Source organism: Lissotriton vulgaris, chromosome 7 (assembly GCF_964263255.1).
Source record: "Lissotriton vulgaris chromosome 7, aLisVul1.2, whole genome shotgun sequence".
Taxonomy (NCBI): domain Eukaryota; kingdom Metazoa; phylum Chordata; class Amphibia; order Caudata; family Salamandridae; genus Lissotriton; species Lissotriton vulgaris.
The window spans coordinates 274925895-274946693 of NC_141695.1; the positions used below are offsets into that span (position 1 = coordinate 274925895).

Here is a 20799-nt window from a genome sequence, read left to right on the forward strand (position 1 = left end):
AAATCTTTGACATGTTCTCAAGATGGCCAGAAATCAAGTTTACAAAAAATATTGATTTTAAGCAAGTTATAGTTTTTCTTAAAGAAGTCTTCACACGGGAGGGTTTGCCTGTGTTCCTCCTGACAGATAACGGGGTACAGTTTGTGTCTCGTGAGATGGAGGATTTCTTACAATGGTCTTCTATTGATCACAAGCTATGTGCACTGTACCACCCAGAATGCAATTGCATGGTAGAACACTTTATTCCAGTGCTTAAAGAGACTATTTCAAACAAATAGTCTTGACTGGAAAAGTGAATTGAGTTAAAAGGTTGAAGCTTATAGGTTTACCCCACATGCCACCACTGGTTGTACTCCGTTCATCTTGTTAAAAAAACAGACAACCCAACACGTTAATGGCTCTGTTTTGGGTAAATGTTGCTGAATCAAAAAGGAATAAAGGTGTTTCCCCTCAAGATTTACGAGAAACTAATGAGGAGAGAAAGGCAATTGCAAGAAAGGAGTATTATGACTCCTGAAAAGCAGTGAAATCTACGTGTGTCCAAGTGGGAGATTTGGTCATGATTAGGACACCTTTGGGTGAGAAATCTTCAAGTTTGTTTTCTAAATCCCACAAAGTCATCAACGTCTTAAGAAATGCCATAAAGACTGAAGACTCTCGCATATGGAATTTAAATAGGGTGGTTGTACTGAAAATTAAAGCACTAATCAATGACAAAAACAAGGGTGATACAGTGGAGCCTAATACCACATCTAAGGTTCCAACCCCTATCCAGCGAGAATGTAGGGAAAAAAATGTACCATCCAGATTCAAAGACTTTGTTATGAGTTCTTAGATATTATTACACTGTATATCATATTCCATTGTCATTTCTTATTATTGTTTTTTGTTTGTATGGGAGGACGTTGTTCCTTTAAGGGTTTTAGTTATTGTTCAAGCAGCTCCATGGCAATGGAATGTATATTTGTGCTCAGGGAGTCAGTTGCATCTGACCAGATCAAGCTGATGGATGGGACAATTCCTTCTCCTGAATAAACTTACTTTTATTCATGTTATGGAAGATTATTCCTGATTTTACAGATTGCCCTGCCACTTGAGCCCTGCCCTGCTGTCTGAGAAGGAAAACTGTACATGTTCCCTTGATCCCATGCTACCTTTGTGACTCCAAATGTTATCTGCAGGCTTCCTGTTCTGATGTACTGGGACACAACAAGCTCCAGACACCTCTTCCCAGCTGACCTGCTGTGAGTGGCTCTGCCTGCGTCATCAACAGGACCTGCTGACCTCTGCCGGAGTAAGTTCCAGCTCCCAAAGTGATGACTTTTCACTCTTGGTCTGGCATCATCTGAACTCCTCTTGGAAGTAAAGGAGACATTCTTAAGATTTGGGCTCTTCACAACCTCGAACAGGCGAATTTGTACCAAGATCTTGCCACCCATACCGACCACAAAGCAAAGCTCTGATGAACCCAACTCTTCATGCTACAGAAACTGCCAGTGACAACCAGCAGCGCAAGATCTGCACTTCGTGCTCCGGTATCAATAGCCTACATTGAACATCAATGTGAAGCTCCAGCAACGACCATCTGCGACACTCAACAGGATCTTTGCACTCCAGTGACGGCCATCTGCGTCGCCCAACCTGCTCTTAACGCTACAGTGATGACCATTCACGACACTCTCCCTGCTCCTAATGGCCTCCTCCACAGTAAACTGAACTCTTTGAACTAGTAACTTTTTCAGCTGAACTAAGCTGGTTCCTGTACCTGGCCCATGATCAATCATGGTCAGTCGGAGCTTGTGACTTTCACTCGGTCTCAAGCGACCAGATACACGCTAGTGGCGCTTTGTGCTTTTCGATGCAATACTTACCATAAATCTTTGAAATTGCATATCTTCGATTCTGCTGATTCAATTTTTATTGTTTAGAGGTCAAATAATGTAATAACATTTACTCTACTTTTCTAAATTGGTGTTGGACTTTTCCTGTGTTGTGTTTTCACTACGTTACGTTTTGTGTGGTGCATAAATACTTAACACATCGCCTCTAAGCTAAGCCTGACTGCTTTAATGCCAAGCTACCAGAGTCTAATTTAGTGACCCTTTGTGGTTCACCCTAACAAGTATTGTGGCTGTTGCTTGAGAAGTACTTTCATCTAGTTAGCTGATCATAAACATTGCTTACTAAAGTCTATGGGACAATATGTTTGTAAATTATGTTTAGTATGCAATATTTCTGTCAGGCAATATTTTTGCAAGCAATCCTGTGACAGACTTCCTTTCATCAACAATAGAGGGGGAAAAGGTCTGCAATTACTGGCTTCATTTATCTTTCGATAGAGGTGTTCTCCTTACCCTAACTTCTCCTTATTTTCCTAGTGGAAAGACTTCTTACTCTCTCTAATACTTATGTCTAAGTCGAATTCCAAGACAAAAGGGCACCCTTAATTGCTAATGGTTACAGAACCTTAAGAAAATAGTATTACATTCAAATTATTTACTTCAGACCTGTAATACTTACAGTGACAACTTGCTCAAACAACCCGCTAGTCAACACTCCTTGCTCCAAGACATATGAAGAATGTTTCTCATGCGGTAGAGCCAAAGTAATGCATCTCTCTGTTGAGCTTTTAAATATTTCTCTTTTCTGATTTTCCATTGCAATGCTCCTTCAGTTTAGCTCTAGTGGATAAGAATTAATGTCACACAAAAATCTTGCATCTGATTTGTAGTTTGGTGATGTGAGAAAGCAGCTCTGTCTATCTTGGCCACTTATTGGGACTGATCCTGCTGGCTTTCTGGCTCTGAAACACAAAAGGTGTGGGAGGAAAGCTTGCAATACGTACCAGTGGTAATCTCTCAGGGTAGCATTCCAGCCCATTATTCTTTTGCCCAACATGCCCACTCAGTTTGGATCCAGACTTTTGAAAATCAATTTTGACCATGCTCCATTAGGAACAGTCTAGCTTGATCTGCCAGACCTGGTCATCCTTCAACCAGGACACAAACAACGAAGACCGGTGTTGCCCTGATTTGGGCTCACCATTAGGGTGAAGTTGGGTCCAGTCACCAGACCCGCCATCTGGGGCCACCCTTGCCACCCAGGGTGATACATCAAAAAACAAAAAAGGTAATGGGAGTTTTTTTTTACTCTGTGCACTGGGACATTGCTATTCCAAAATAGGAGTGCATGTATCCTAATTCCTATATGAGCTAATTTCCTATTTGGCATATTTAACTTTCTTATAAGTCCATAATATATGGTAAATTAAGTACACCCAAAGCATGAAAATTAAATGTTATCTATGGACTACATATAATAAAAAACAATATCCCAACAGGTAATAATTGGCAGACAATTATGTATGTATGCTGAAAGCATTACAAGAACGAAAAATTGATCTTGTGTCGTTATTCATCCTATATTTGAGAAGAATTGTTACGCAAAGAGATATTCATACAGTTAAGGCAGCACTGTATTAAGCGATTCATATGACAACCAAATATGCTCTTGGTGTTCAAGTATGTACAAGTGAACAGTGGCGACGCAAGTGACAGGGTGGAAAGCGTGAGCAGCGCAAGGTGAACAAAGGTGGAAATATCATACAGTGAGTGGCTATTTGAAAGACAAAAATTTCATGTGTCTTATAATTCAAATCACTAATTAAAATGAGCCACCGTAGAGACTGCGCCTGTTATTGCGCTGTGGAGTCGACGGCGTTTCAATCCTCAATTGTTTGGGATCTTCTTCAGGACATGGTTGTCTTTAGTTGTAGTGCTGCGGGGCGAGAAGGATAGGTCAAGGGAGCAGGGGGAGGGTGGAGGCGCATTTAGGCAGGACGGGAGCGCGAGGGAGAAAGGATAGGCAGGCATCAAAGGCAGGGTGGAAAACACGCTTACTGACTGTCAAGTCAAAAAGTAAGTTTATTTAGATCGCAATCTTTAAACAAATTCATAGCACTTGATTAAGATAAATGATTTCCATCAACAACCACTCATGCTAATTGATAATTAAAATCTTAAAATCTTATTCCTTAGGTTCAAATGAGAACGATCTTCCCCAAGACATATGACATTTTAAAAACTGGGTGCACATACAATTGAATCCTCCATTTAATTTTTATCCTAATAAAATTAATTTCATTTAAACACGCTAAAATCTATTTCTGACTTATTATAAAACTCTGTACTACCTTTATAAATTTCCCTAGAGCAATTGCAATGTCAATGCTTGGTAATTCTGTGATTAACTCGATTGCTTGTCTCCTAGTTTTTATCTCATATTTTATGCTCACTGGATGGGGGTCCGGAGAGGGGTGAGGGCCCATGCGTAAGGAGGAATTATCATGTGGACAATGTGCCGGTTCCTGGAGGCTGCTGTGAGAGTGTAGGGCGTGTGGTAACTCAGCCCAGTGGATATAGCTGCAACAATATCCGGGTGCATGGTATAGACAGGGCAAAGACCGTGGAGAAAGTGGCCATGCAAGCGAGCAGAAAGGACTGGGCAAGGACCACGGGGGAAGCGGATGGAGCATGCAGGGGGAGGCGCACAAGGAAGGAGTGGAAGAAAGTGCAGGGGCGCTACCGCACAGGGGGTGGCGTGTGGTCTGATTACGGGAGGCTGATGAGTGCGGTGATGTAACAGCGGGCGAGGAGGCTGGAGGGCAGGAAGGTGGTGTGCGTTCACAAGTGTGGTCGGGAGTGGCCGGTAAGGAATGCGGGGGGTGCCGAGTAAGTGATCGGTCTCTGGCAATGGGGAAGCCGCGGGACGACAAGAAAACGAGATAGGGAACGTGAGAATCGTCATACCTGGAGGGGTGTAGTTCAAGGCACGGCGAAGAGGAGGATCGGCAGTTAAGCTCGGAATCAAGGAAGCGAGCAAATGTCTTCCTGGGGTGATCTGGAAGGAGAAAGTAGCTAATCGGCAAAAAGTACGAGGAACGGGATAGGGGGTGGGGCGCAGGGGTCGGGGCAAGGATACTACCTGATAGTGATGTAGATCTGAGCGCCGGAGTCGGACGTCTCAGAAATCGAAGGCGAGCGGGGATAGACGTGGAATCGGGCGAGCAGGACCTGTGGAAGGAAATTGGCGATGATTAGTGTATGGGAGAAACATTGCCATGGGGTCGGATCGGTGGGCAGGGGGGGTGTGTGGAACGCATACCTGGATCAGTCAGGGTCGCTGTGGGGAAACAATCCGGGATGAGGTATCAGCAGCTACTCAGGCTGGAAAAGACTTCCGCGTTTGGCTCTGCGGTGGGAGTGGTGAAGGAAGGTTATGATGAAGGGAAAGGGGCGTGGTCCGGGGCGGGTCAGTGCAAGGTAGGAGGGATCAGGGAGGGTCGAACGTGTTTCTGAGATTAGGGATCGCGGCAAAGAATGGAAAAGAGCTGGCGTTGTCAGGTACAACAACAAAAAATAAAACCATATCAAAGGCAGAGTTAGACAATTGAGCCACTAGATTGCAAAATAAACCTGTCAGCCAGTGGAGGCAGGGACATAAGTATAAACATGTACACAATACAGTCGGTGGGGAGAAAATTACAACATTGTAAATGGTATCAGACATGAAAAAACATGAAAAAACACATATGCAAACAAATACGCTTAAAATGTATGTGGCTAGTGATAATTATCCCACACAATACCTAATAACCCGGGCGGACGTCTGCAAGAGTCAAGACTCATTAGACGTGGTCAGTGTGGTTCAGTGGTAAAAGAGTATTGTAGAGGGTTGTTGGTCATGTGTGGAGTGCGCACTGGGGGTGCGGGGAGAGGTTGGGGTGAGACCCTGAGTAAAGGCTGAGGGCTCTAGAGTAGGTAAACAGTCATGTGTGGGGGGAGAGGAGTTGCAGATAACAGACCCAGCATGATCAATAAAGGTTCAGAAAGAAGGAGTAGGTGGCTTATGTAGTGACAGTGCTGTTCCATTCATCGATAGTGTTCAGACCATGTTTGACGGAGTTACAGAGAGTCATCCATTTGCACTCCGCTTTATTTAGGCACTACTGTGCCATCTAGTAGTGTGACAAGACAAACATGGCCCCAGGCCTACCACTGTAGCCTGGCTGCTGCAGTTTTAAAGTGCAACTCAGTTGGCCTGAAGAAACAGTTTTCCACAACTTGGAGCTTCTCCCCAGCATACATTCTAATTCAGCAGGACTTCGATGGCTAGGTATCAATGCTTATGAAGCCCTTTTCGAATACAGCCTCGCTTTACTAGAGGATTCTGAAGTCACTCAGAATATGAGTCCGAAGGTAAAAATCTTTGCAAGGGAAAGTGTTAAAAGTATCTGAGAGGACTTCCCTGGGCAGGATATTCAAACTTCCTGATACTAGCTTTGCCTGGCAAACCTAATGGCTTCACAAGACCTTGTCTAAAACCTGTCCAACGTTGTTGAGCCCTCTTCATATACAGCACTGCCATTCCTTGCTGAAGGATTTTGACTTCTAGGAAAAAGATCCAAGCTAAAATGTCTAAAATGGTTGAACCTAGTTGGTCTGTCTGACATGTTCTTCATCAAAGTTTCTTAAGTTTAACCTGTATGCCCCGTGCCGTAGCTACCCAGGGTTGAGTTCAGATTTAAATTACTGAAACCTTCAACTGGATCCAAGAAGAATTGACAATTATTGTTTGCACTGGGCTCCCATCCACCATAATGAATAATTCACTTTCCCACAGGTGGCAACAGAAATCCTCCAGTGTATGGAAAGAATGATATGGAGGAGAATCTACTGACAGAATTGTATCCATCATAGTGATAGTATGATGGTTAAAATTCTTCTGCAGGATTTTAATATTTCGTTCAGACATTGATGGGTTTTTAGGGACCATCAAAGTCTATATCACTTTCTCTGCCCATATGCTTCTTATTTCTCCAGAAATAGTAAGTTAAATTTCAGTTCAAAGTTAAAGTTCAGTCACTGAAGAATGAAATGTCACATTTGCATTTGCTATGCATCACGCACTGGCTGGTTTCAAATGCTTTCTCACATGGGGCACTGTTTGGTGCTACAGAGTCTCACTCAGATCAGACAGACCAAAATTCCTTCTCATCTTATTAACAATGGCGGAGGACAATTGGAGTTTCTTGCTTTGGTTTGAAGTCATGTAAGTCGTGTCTCAGTTCCTCACTTGTAATATTAACTGCTGCTTTCCTCTGCTTTTTTTCAAGGCGTTTTATCAAGGAGCTTGTGTTGTGCCACTGCTGATAGACATTCCTCAATGATGTGCAGTCAGATTGCATCCGCATGCTCTATTGGATCAATGAGAAATTCAAACTTTTGTTTATACTACTGCTTGTAGAAAGTCGTCCAGTGGCTGTCCCAAAGTTTATCACCCTCTATTCCTTGGGGAGGGACTTCGAGGGAAGAAGTTGAATTTTGGGATACTCTTTCCTCAGTCACAGTTGCACAGTGTTGGGGCACTAACCTAGGGGCATATTTACAATAAAGTGGTGAAGTATGTTGTTAAGCTAGAAGGCTAATGACACGCTTTGTCACTTTAAAAACACAGGGCTGCACCACATTTACTAGAATATGGTGCAGTCCTGCGTTTCCCCCTGCGCTGGCATTAACTTTAGCTGCCTAGAGCCAATGCAGGCTCCCTTGCACAAAAGTGCAAGGGTGCCTGTGTTGAGGGGAACATTTTTAACTGCTGTTTTGTAACTTCTGTGTACGCTGCTTAATCCAGTACACGTGCTGGAAAAACAGCATTTTTTTGCCAATGATTGTTTATCTGCAGGAAGGGGTACCTTCCTGCAGATAAACAATCATTGAAAATTAGCTGTTTCTATGTGTGCTGCACAAGGCAGCACACATGGAAACAGCAAAAACGAGGAGAAATCAAGCTTTTTTACTTGTTTCCCCTGTTTCAGAGCACGTTTTCCCTGCCTTCTAATTACACCTCCCTTGTAAATAGGGGGCAGGGTCAGAATCAATGGGTGTTGCGGTGGAATGCCCACAGCAACACCCACTTCCCTCCTCTTACACGCTAAGAATAGCGTGAAAGGGGGCCTTATTTACAAGGCCGCGTTAAGCCTAGTTAAGTGGCTTAATGCTGCCCTGTAAATAAGACGAAACCCCTATCGCCACAGGAACTTTGTAAATAGTGATGTTCCCATGGCAATAGGGGCTTGCAAACATGCCCCTTAGTGTCAACTTTGTTTGTGCTTTATCATCTATTTAGGATTGCATCACCATATGAAATACACTGCATGTGATTCTCCTGCCGAATGTGATGGATGCCCTTTAGTGCTTTGTTAAATCTCCATGTCCCTTTGTGAGTAATATGTACATGTATGGTGACAGACCACAACACCACCTCTGACTACTGTAAACATCTTAGCCACTATGCCTCAAATAAAAGAGGCTAATTTTACCAACTTTGAGAGGATCTAAAGATTTCGCATTTGTCCATATCAACATACTAAAGCAACTCAGTAATCGGAGGTGAAAATCATTTTCAAGTGTCTAATGCTTCTTCATCACTTCCCGAGTGTACTGGCACCACATCTACTTTTTTTTAATTCATTGGTGCACTTACGTCTATAGGTGACCTCTGGGTGTAAGTTTCTTGAGCACCAAGCCTTCAGTGTTGATTGTTGTCATTTAGCTTTCAGGGTCGGATCGACCTAAAGGGCAATCAGGCAGTGGCCCTATGGTATGCTGATCTGACAAGTTATTTTGTGGGCAGATTATTTACAGTTTGGGGATCATTTTCATTGGCAGGTGGGTCACTTTTTTTTATTCATTTGCCTGATATTGCCATAAATATTGCCTGCAGCAAAAACACATGCATGCAGTCCCACATACCTATCAAAATGCCCCTAATACGGGTATTTATGCATACAAAACCGGCCTGATTTCCAAATGTGGGCCACTTTTTTTAATTGGCCAGTTTGCTAACGGGGCACTTTTATTTTGGTGAACAGACCTATATTTTGTCCCAATCAGACCCTGCTGGTTTTCACTATGTTTTGTGGGATTTACTCTGTCATTAACCTTGACAATTTTTTTGTGCTCTTTGGTTGGTGCTCTTTTCTGTTCACATTAATTGTGGACTTCGTCATTTTCTTTTCTCAGTACCATATGCACTTTGTTGACTCCTGCTTCATTTGTTCAGATTTTTTTACAGCTGCTCTCATGTTTTCGTCTACTCTTTGAATGGCTGTCACATGCTTTGTAATCGATGTGACTGATTAAAGAAAAAGACCACCGTATTGTTTTCTACAAGATGCCTGACTTTGAAATGTTCATCCTTTTTCAGTGAGAGAAATGCTTTATTTGATGATTAATTAAAATCATTACAAACAAGATTAGAAACACTTTAGGTTATAACAGAAACATGAATATACCAAGTTGATCTGACTGGAATCACATCTTTATCTGAAAAAGCACATATACTACATTGTTTTAAAATGATATCAAGGTACATTGTATAGTGCTCTAGTGCAATGTCCTACATCTAGCAGCGATTATGAAAGAGCACTTAAATATACCCATTCGATCAGGCTAATATCACAACTTTAAAAAGCAAAAACCCATATAGTATATTTCATTGTGAATAATATCAGGGAACATTTTAAAATGGTTTTATATTTCGCACGAATCACAAAAACCATTACTCCAAATAGAAAGCAAAAACATTCTCAAAGGAGCTATCTACCCTTCCCCCAAATCTAAAATATATACATAAAAGTAAAAAAATTAAGGTGTAATAGATAAAGTGAACCTTTTCAGAATCTTACCACTAGAAGCAGTATTTAAGGAGCACTTGTGCAAGACTTACATTTAGCAGCAATAATCAAAGTGCAATTGTGCAGCATCTAACATCTAACAACATTCTGAACAATTAATTTGAGTGGGTAATTTCTCCTCATCAGAAGAGTCCCACACAAGCAAACAATTGATTTAGTATTGGGATTATACCCCATTACTACAAACAATAAAAGTCTTTTAAAACTTCGGTTTGAGGACCATTCACATAACTTCAAGACCAATTTTATGGGACTGCAATTTTTTTAAAACAATTTTAAGATTGACCAGAATGTCCTGAAAAACCAGTCATTAATATTCTAGGAGTGCAACTGATGTCTGGTGTCACACTCAGAAAGTAGCTTTTTTTCTGCGGTGAGAATTAACTTTACAAAATGTGAGGTCAGACGAGGCGTATTCCCAGTGAGACAAGTTATTACAGCTTGTCGACATGTTCTCACCCCTAATTTTTTGAAGATGGATTTCAATAAGGCTCTTTTCCAACATCTGAGGCCAAGTGGTTACAATAAGCATAAGTGATTCTTTATTAAAAGAAACGCATACCCTACAGCTGTTTGAGGGCCAAATTCGTTCCCATGAAGGGATTCCATCCTTTGTGGGATATCTCCCAAACCGTAACAACACAAATTTATCCCTTACAAATTATTTTAAATGGGTTGTGAGATATGATTGTGGTTATAATGTAGTGAATGGAATTAATTACTGACCAGAAGTGACTCTTTTTGGCGAGCTTGTCTTTGTCTAAGAGAATCAATGGAACGTTAGCAGATCGATTTAGTGTCTGTTTAAATCCCACTTTGCTCCTTTTTACGTCTTCAAGGGGTCAGCGACTTAAAGTTATTTAAACTCTCCTTTAGATATACTCTCCAGCCCTTAGCATGCGCATATGTTGTAATCTCAAGCCAGCATTGGTTCACAAGGGTGCCCTGATCTGTTAAAAAAAAAGAATGTAACAATTTTAAAAAGGCAGATTATTTTATCAGAGTTTGTCTGTTCAGACCAAATTCCAATCTGACATTGGCATGCCCAATATACCTTGGAACCCAACAAACAGATTTAAAAACTTTTATTAGTAGGTTAGGAAGGATTTTTGTGTCTTTACCTCGAAAAATCATTGAACCATAATCCAAAGAGTGAATCAGCTTTGTTTTCATGACCTTAAGTAAATGCTCATGGTTTGGGCATGCCAACATATCTCTCAACTTCCTAGAAGCAAAAGATAAGGCTGTAGCTTCAGCTTTTTGCTGTTTAAAAGACAATTTATCATCGGATGTAATACCCAAGTACTTCAAATTTCACAGTTTCAATATGTAACCCATTTAACTTCCCTACTCTCTTGTCTAATTTTGTACCACCAATCGTCATTATTTTTGTCTTCTTGGTATTCATTTGTAGGCCATTAGCGGATATGTAATTTTTGAATGCATCCACTAGTTTTCTTAGACCTATAGCAGTGTCGCTTAACAATATGGTATCATCTGCATAGTGTAAATATTTGATATATTTTCCTAAGAGAGTAGGAGAGTGGGCATTGACTTTTTTAAGATATAACAGTAGATCTGCCATAAAAAGATTTAAAAGGCATGGTGCCAAAACGCAACCCTATTTAAGACCACTTTTAGTTTAGAATCAGCGACTTTAACCTGGGCCTACGTATTGGTATATAGCAACTTAATCATGTCAAGCAATTGATTTGGAATACCCCATTCAGATAGCTTAGCCCATAGTACATTACAAGGGACAGAATCAAAAGCAGCCTTAAGATCGACAAAACAAATAAATAGCTTTTGCTTTCTATACTTTGCTCTTTCAGCCAATACAGTCAGCAATGTCAAGTTTGTGATGTGTTACTCGCCCTTTGGAAACCCAGTTTGGAGTGTTGGAATTAGATTTTCTTTTGCGGCCCATGCTTCCAGATCATTCAGCAAACATTTTTAGAAGATTTTTGCCTCCACATATGCTAGGGCAATTAGCTTGTAATTTTCTGGGTTGTCTTGTGGGCCACTTTTATTATTCAGCTGTATTTTACTTCCCTGCTATAACCATTTTAGTTTTAATAACATCATTAAACAAAGTTGTTAAGATCTCTGACCAAAGATCAAGCTTAGCTTTAAAAATTTATTTTGGGATTCCGTTTGGGCCTGGTGCACCATTTGATCTAATCCTGCTTATTGCCATTTTTACTTGTTCCAGTTGCCATATCTCATTGACTTGTGGCTCAGCTTGAATGTGATACTGATAATTCCTGGGTGTTTAACCGTCTTTGCTGCTCATCGTGCTTGACTTTTGATGAACGGCATTATTATTACCCAATACATCTGGGGATGCCCCATAAAGGTTGGAAATAAAAGACGCCCAACGGGATTTGGTTATATTAGCTATATTAGCTCTATTCGCTCTTTTGCACCCATTTTCAAAATTGTATATCATGCCCCACCATATTTAATTTTTTTTAAGTTTTGCAGGACAAATGCAGCTTAGTCCATATTCCTTTGTAGTACATATTTTTGGCTTTCCATCTTTCATTTTTATAGGACCTTCTAAGCCATTTTAGTTTGCAAAGTTCTTAGGGCTCCATTCATTTTTCTAAATGCAGCCCTTATTGCTTTGTTAAGTTTTCTTTTTTGGTGAAGTAGTCTGATTGTACACCATCCTGATTTTTTAGACCTCATGATGGACCCTTTTGATATAGTAGGAGAAGGAACGCGATCCAAAAATGAAGCACACAGACAGGACCAAATATCAACCATAGACTTCCCTTGACTTTATCAATTAACGCCTTAGCAATTCCAGGTTCTAAAAATTCCCATATTTCCTTCTGGATTCTCGAGTTCCACACTAGCCTTTTCAAGCTAAAGGCTGTTGACCCGGTTGCCATAGATCTTGCTTCATGCAGTCGTGCAACTGATAATACCAGGGAGATTGATTGTGGATTGTGGTCACTTTCTATCCTAGGAATCACTTGATTATTGTGGAAGGAGGATATAAGCTCCATTGAAATGATGGAGTAATCAATAATAGAAAGTTGTCGTGATTTCTTGAATGTAGGTACACTCTTGTTGAAATTTTGAGCATCTTCATGTAGTATTATAAGATTATATTTATTGACCTGAGAATGGCACATCTGTCTCAGCCCTCTACATGGTTTTTTAGTTCAGTTTTTCGCCAACAAGTGCATATTAAAGTTTCCTGAGATAATTAGCACAGTGGCTGGATATTCATAGTACACAGTTTTGACTACTTCCCATAGTGCAGTAAATTGTGATGTACAGTGAACTTTATTTTTTGGACTTAAGTAGACATTTATAAATATTATTGGTTGTTTGAGGTCTCATTTATTTTTTTGATGCAGCTTCCATGAATCAAAATGTGCACTCTTACAAAATCGCATGTTCTTCCGAGATCCTATGCATCTTCCCTATGCGATCAGGCCTGGCAAGTCGGTGCCAGGGTGGTGAATGGCGATATGTCTTTTCTCTGATCCATCAGCTTGTTATCTTTTCCCTCTGCTTTTATCCCAGTGTTGCTGACCATGTGTCCCAGTCTTAAGGCTCACTGTGGACTAGTGCATCAGGAACAACTTTTTTTCATTACCTGTCACTGAGGTACCGGGTTTTTGGAGACCCGGCAGTGCCAGGGGAACACCCAAAGACCTCTTGAGTCCTTCCTGTTTTAGACCACAGAAACACAGAGTCTTGTAGGTGATGTCAAGGATCGAGTTTATTGGCTGCAACCAGTAACAGGTATCCTAGAAGTACAACAGCATATAGCGCATGTATGTTCTCAGGAGACTGCTCGTTTTTACAGAACCAGCCTCTTCCTTTTATACAAAATAATACACTTCGGGCAAGAATCCCTCAGTTTACAGTTGGTCATATAATTATTTCTAATACAAAGAAAAAGCAGAGTCATGATGGCAAGCCCATGTTTTAGTTTGTCCAGTTCGTGATAGATTACCCAGCAAGGCCCAGAACTTTCATCAGATATCGACGAACCCCCAATAAAATCGGGCACCTCCTCCTTGTAAAATAGACCATAAAGAAGAAACAGGGACAGGTGTGTGTGTGTGTGTGTGTGATAAAACATGGCTTGTATGCGATGAACAGTTTATGGCATGTTGTGAATGAATGAATGAATGAATGAATGAATGAATGAAATATCATTTATAATGCGCAACTATGCCCAATGGGCGTCAAGGCGCCTAAGCCAAATAACAAGCTGTTAGCAGACAGAAACAGAGCCTACTGGTATGCATTAATAAAGAGCCAAGTTTTCAGTGACTTCCTAAAGAGGTCGAGGGAAGGAAGTAGTTTGATTTCAAGGGGGAGTGAATTCCACATCAGAGGTGCCAGTATGGAGAAAGCTTTGCTCCCCCATCTAGCCTTCTTGGCTCTGGGAATTACCAGTTGATTAAGCTCGCTGGATCGTAAACATCTGCTCGGAACATATCTGGTGAGTAATGAACCAAGGGCATCAGCCGAGCCTGCAGTTAGAGCTTTATATGTAAGGCAGAGGAGTTTAAAAGTGATCCTTGAGGGAATGGGGAGCCAGTGGAGGTTCTTCCTTGCTAGGGTCATAGATGCCAACCAGGGCAAAGCGAGAGCAAACCGCGCTGCAGCGTTCTGTATGACCTGCAAACGCTGAAGCAGGCCCTTGTTGGCCCCGGCGTATACTGAGTTGCAGTAGTCAAGCCTTGAGCCAACAAGGGCAATCACCACCTGTTTCCGTGCCTGCGGGGACAGATAGTGCACGATCCTTTTCAGGGTCTTGATGACACCCCAACAGGTAGCCACCGTTCTGTTGACCTGAAGCTCCATGGAGAGCTGGGTGTCAAAGATGACGCCTAGGTTCCTGGCAGATTGTGTAGGTGTAGGGCAGCTACCTAAAGAAGGAGGCCACCAATCACCTGACCACATGTCCTGGTCCTTGCCAAAGACCAGGACCTCTGTCTTGTCCCCGTTCAACTTTAGGGAGTTAGAGACCATCCACTCTGCAACAAGTTGCATGCAGGCCCTAAAGTTAGAAGCAGTTTCACTTACAGAGTGGGTCAGGGATACCATAATCTGCGTGTCGTCAGCATACAACACTACCTCCATCCCCTGAGATCTTACTAGTCTTGCAAGGGGGGCCACATAGATGTTGAACAGGGTCGGACTCAATGCCGACCCCTGTGGCACCCCACATTGCAAAGACTTAGCAGGGGAGAGGTATTCACCTAGCATGACACGCTGCTCTCGTTGGTGTAAAAAGGAGCTCAGGAGGCTGAGCGCCGGTCCATCTACCCCTGCCTCCCTTAACCTAGATGTTAAAGTCAGGGGAGACAGGGTGTCAAATGCTGCTGAAAGATCTAGTAGCACCAGTACGGTGGTTAGACCCAAATCTACTTTTCTGCGGATGTTATCCATGACTTTCGTCAAGGCAGACTCCGTGCTATGCAGCTTTCTGAAGCCATGTTGGGACCCGTCCAGGAAGCCTGAGGTGTCAAGGAAGTTTGAAAGATGGAAATTCAAATGGGTCTCCAACATCTTAGCAGGGGCCGGCAGCAGAGAGATGGGTCTAAAGTTCTTCAGCACTCCGGGGTCTAAGGTGGTCTTTTTCAGAAGCGGCTTTACGATGGCTCTCTTCCAGAGTGACGGAAAGATGCCCTGTTCCAAGGCTCCATTCATTACTTCCAGCATCGGGGGAAGAATGATCTCTCTGCAGTTCTTAAGTACTTTCAGAGGAACTGGATCAAGTGGGGATGAAGATTTTGTTTTGTCCAACAGGCTATTAAGATCTTCTAGAGAGAGAGCAGGGAAATGTTCAAGGGACTGAGGGGAGTCTTTATTCCAAGCTTCCAGTCGTTTAATTTGCGAGAAGTCCTCCGAACTAAGCAAGTTCCTCTGCGACTTTAGGGCTATGTAAATATTGTCAATCTTTTTGTAGAAAAAGTCTGATATGTCATCACATAGCTCCTGGGAAGCAACTACTGGGTCAGGAACCTGAAGAGAGCATAGGGAGTCTACTATTTTGAAAAGCTCTTTGGAGGATGTTAGAGAACAGGTTAGGTTGGAAAAATAGTCCTGTTTTTCCTTGATGACTCTCTTTTTGTACTCTCGTAGTAGGCTCTTATAGCCTTCTCTATCTTTGTGATCCCAGGATTTACGCCAGCCACGTTCCTTCTGTCTGCATTTTTTTCTGAGAAGCCTCAGATCGGCGGAAAACCAGGGGGCAGATGGCTTCTGTCTAGCTGCAGATTTCAAGGAGGGGGGGGCTAGTTCGTCAGCGGCTCTGGTAATGGCATCAGTGAGTTCTTGGGCCGATTCGTCCACCTTCCGCTGAGTTGAAATACTGATGTTACGAATAAAAGGGGCAAGAGCCTCCTTGTGCTTCGATGCTAATCTCGCTCGGCCATTGGGATGAGGACTGCCCGAACAGGTTTGGCTTGAGGCAGTGGAGTCAGCTCGCCCAAGTCACAGAGGAGTCAGCAAAGGTGTACGTGTCCTTTTGGATCGAATTCGGCCTTGGTCAATTGACTATGTAAGGGCAATCACAAGATGGATGCCGCTCACAAAATGGAACCCGAGGGTTCAAGACGAAAACAATGATTTCGGGGAGATTGCGTCACTTGATTATGACGCAAATGCATATGTATAGTATCCCAATCATTACCGGTCTGCCGATACCAAAATCGTCATGATACGATTATATTTTTGACACGAGTGTAGAGCTTTGGTACCACACCATAGCAGGGTCCAGAATTTTCAGTACCACATCTCCTACACAAAATCAAATTTAGCATTCTTTCAACCTTTCTTGGAATAATAATCCACCTACCTGCATAAATGTTGGTGTACACATTTATGACAACATGACAAATGCTGTTCTTTGTTTCTTTTCCAGTTTCTATTGCATGTTAATAAATGTTATTGGAACAAAATGTTTCTATAAACTTAGAAAGCAGCTCACAGAAGTGCAAAGATGTTCACAAATGATTTGTTCTATTTTTTTCAATTTGTGACCAAATAAACTTCATAAATAAAACTATCATCTTTAGAAAAGGAAGGTAATTTTGTTGAGGCATTTTTCTTTGAAGTGCCCATGTACCATACAAATTATAATTTCTGGTCATTCTGTCAGCAAATGTGTTTATGAGATGGTAAATGTTTTTATCGTATGTGATGTTGTTTTCAGTAGAGAGTACTGTCATTTACACCGTTTTATCTTTGCTCAAGTTTGAGAGCAATTTATTTGTAATTACCTTCAACTTAGTGAAGCTTCTTTCTCTACTGTCCAAAAAGACTGGTGTAGGGTGACAAATTTGTAAAGCAACGGGAGAAAGCATCCAGATGATTGCAGCACTGAAGCACATCAAGTGGTTCCTCAATACTTTCCAGAAGCATATCTTTAGGACTAAGAAGTTAGTCTAATGACCAAGCAAGTCAACGCTGTCTCCTCCTTCTGCTTCAACACCCTCTGCATGCACCGCAAGATCTACAGATGGATCCCGACAGATACAAGAAAGACAGTCACCCAGGGCCTCGTCAGCAGCAGACTCAACTATGGAAATGCCTTCTAAACGGGCGCCCCGAACAAGCTCATTAAACGACTACAACGCATCCAAAACGCCTTGGCGCGTCTGATCCTTGACGTACCATGCCACGGCCACATCACCCCCCACCTGATAAACCTGCACTGGCTCCCTGTAAACAAGAGGATATCCTTCAAGCTCCTCACCCGCGCACAAAAGGCACTCCACAAGACTGGCCCAACATACCTCAACAGACGACTCTCCTTCTACATCCCCAACCGCTGCTACGCTCCGCCGACCTCTAACTCGCCACTGTCCTGCGCATCCGAAGAACAACCACCGATGGGAGATCCTTCTCCCACCTCGCCACCAAGACATGGAACACCCTCCCACTGAGCCTACGATAGACCCAAGACCTGCTGACCTTCAGGAGGATACTCAAGGTTTCGCTGTTCGATCAGTAGCACCCCCCACACCCCTCCTCCAACGCCTTGAGACCTTTGTGAGTATGTAGTGCGCTTTACAAATGATTGATTGATTGAGTCTTTGAGGCTCACTGCATCAATCTCCGAAGTCCATACCAACTTTAAGTTCCTGCATCACCCATAAAAAATCCACTGGTAGGTAGCTCCTACATATTATATGAGAAGCCTCATATTTCATCATTTTACTTTATTTGCATTTTTTTAGATGGAATTTATTGATATTTTATGTAAAACATCGAAACATTCCACCATAAACGTATCTATGGATTTTTGGAGTATGTCATCCCGTCACTCAAAATCAAATGGGTCTTTCACGTGTCACCTCCTTGCAGTCTTTGAAGACGGCTTTGACTTCAAGCCCAGTAGCTATAGTTTTTGCTGTCAGAACAGCTTATTTTGTTGGTATCTTTTAGAAACTTGTGAGTGGACTCAAAACTTGAACTGTACCCTATACCACATCAGAGGATCAAAGCAATGAGAAATTCATGGTTTTTCAATTGATCAACTAGAGTGCCTGCCTCTCGGTAGAGGTGTGTGTCAGGTTTTCAATCTGCAAATTTAAGAATAATCTCTGACAGCTATTATTTGATATTGAACAGCTTTGGCATTGTCTTTTTTGCACTACCATAATGTGTCACAAAGTGGTTTGGGTTAAACAGTCACATTTTCAGAACCCTGCAATGTAATAGCAATGAATAGATTACAGCATAAATGATGTGTAACATTCCAAAAAGTGTGACTGAATTTTTGCCTTTGACTGCATCTCCTAGTACCAGATAATAAGATTGAATAGCACACGGCATATAGCCTTAGAAGTAATATTCAGGGTGCACTTTCGGATTCCTGTTGCATTTTACTTCATATTTCCTCCATCATCACATCCTTCTCATGTACAACTATTTATATCGACTTTGCAAAAGATTTAGAAGTCCTTTTCCTGTGTTGTCAAGTGTCTCATACCTTAGAAAATGTTCTTTGATGCAAATGTTAGATTACTTGTGTTGACAAATCTTAACGTGCAGATAAGTTGTTCTTGGTGACTTGCATTGTGAGTGCAGTCAAGATTGAGAGAAATATTCCTGTTACCTGTCCATGTTTCAAAATAAGACATCTCTTACCTTAAGTAAATACGTCCTAGGTTTTGAGAGTGGGTGGGTGAGTGACAGTGCACATTAATTGCAGTTTGGTGCATGCCCCCATTTTGACTGTATCCCTTCTCGCGCCAGGAACAGAGCAAATGTTAACTTCCTCAAAGAGTCAGCCTTGTTGCTAGTTGTCCTATGACAGAAATGTGGTGCAACTAATACTTTATTATGAGAGTACATCTGTAACATGAGAGAGGAATAGGTGTTCAGAGTCCTGATTGTGGACCTGGGAGCACTTTATTCTGCATGGTCCTAGTGTTGACATGACAGGACAGAATTGTCTGGAGCAGGTGGGTCTAAGACCAATCATTGCATATCTATTTACGTAAAACTACTTTTTCGGCTAGGGGTACAATGGGAAGGGTAAAAAGGAAAGGGTCAGAAGTAATGGATGACCAGACACAGAAAATTGGTAGTGAAAGACTGGGGTATAGGGCATAAGTGGTGCAGGACTAAGATTGGTGCATTCAGCTGTGCAGGCCATCGAATGATGTAATAACAGTGCAGGGTGCACCAATGGGAGTGATGCAGGATATGAAGTGCAATTAAATGGTGCACAACTAGGAACATTTAAGATTGGTTCATGTCATTTACTGGTGAAGAACCTTGAACGGGGTTGGCCTGGGAGTGAGATGGGAATGCTGAGAGGCTAGGAGTGGCATATTAACAGGGAAAGACCGGGAGAAACAGACGATGGAAGAACAAATGAAGTGTACGCGGAAGAAATACCAGTGCAGAGGTGGCAAAGCAAAGTGATTTACCGTGGGTTGATATAGTTGTTGATAAACGTAGCTAATTTCAAAAGCAGATTATCAAACAGTTCCCTATGGAACTTTAAGAATTGACTCATGATTGAATGTAGGAATTAATGAATTGTTACTTTATTTTCAGTTTTACCAAAGCATGACTTCGAGGAGCCCATCCTCCTTTACGTGTTGCTGTTCATGAACCGGCTGCTGATTCTCATTATGGTTCTGGTGATCTTCAAAGTTAAATGACTGCCGGGAGAGGCGAGGGCTCCACATTCAGCCAGTACTTGCGCAGAACACCGCTTGTGCAGAGATGTGTGAAGATAGTCTGCGGTACTGGTCACATCATTACCTACTGGACTGTCAGCGCAGTAACCCATGAGGCTGTTTGACGTATCCAGCCTTTCAAAGTTATTCTTGTATTTGTTCAACAAAAAGATGTCTGTCTAGAAAGAGAAAAAGGGCCTTCAGAAACTATGACTTAGATAATCATGTCTTTGATGAGTCACTGAATAAACCCTTTATGGGCACATTATATTTCCCTATGAATGAATTGTCTGAGTTTTTTTTACTTTGCGTTTCTGTTGCAACCAAGAGCATTTATGAACAATACAAAGTAATGTAATATCAGCATAGTCATTGAGTCTGATTCACTACTCTGTGGTAATAAAATAGAACATTCTCCGATTGCTGCTTTACCATCCCAATTGTACAGTTAATCCCACCAGAGGATTATCCACCAGTGGAGAATACACACAAATAGGATTTACCACTACAAATACGAGGATTTCCTGTTACCAACACACTTTAATTAATACACATATCCATTACAAACAAGCCTTTTTAAGTATTGAGCCAGGCAGCAGATTATCCTGGGTGCTGCATCGTGGAAGCTTTCACACTAACAGGAACACCAGTGTAGTGCCCCAACACCCTTATTCTTGCTTTTACAAATAATTTATGCAATATGCATTTTTATATGAAGTATTATTAAAAGTTTATACATTTCCAGTCACACTGTGCTTCTGCAGCTGATGGTGCCACCCTATTGACCCTAAAAGACAGGAAGTTTGGAGCCAGCCCGGTCCAGGACTCAACAAGTGACCTCCCCTTCAGTGGAAACGATAGCAGCAG

At 41.9% G+C, this 20799-nt stretch overlaps 1 protein-coding gene across 2 annotated transcripts in view; it reads left to right on the plus strand.

Annotated features, from left to right (window-relative positions):
- Window positions 1-20214, plus strand: part of LOC147701382 (nectin-3-like) — a 166883-nt gene extending 146669 nt beyond the window's left edge. For both annotated transcript variants that reach the window (XM_086930071.1, XM_086930072.1), the window contains one exon: window positions 19808-20214. In XM_086930071.1, the coding sequence (XP_086786197.1) occupies window positions 19808-19914 (107 nt within the window). In that variant the 3' untranslated portion in view covers window positions 19915-20214. The remainder of the gene's footprint in view (window positions 1-19807) is intronic.
- Window positions 20215-20799: the final 585 nt, after the last annotated feature.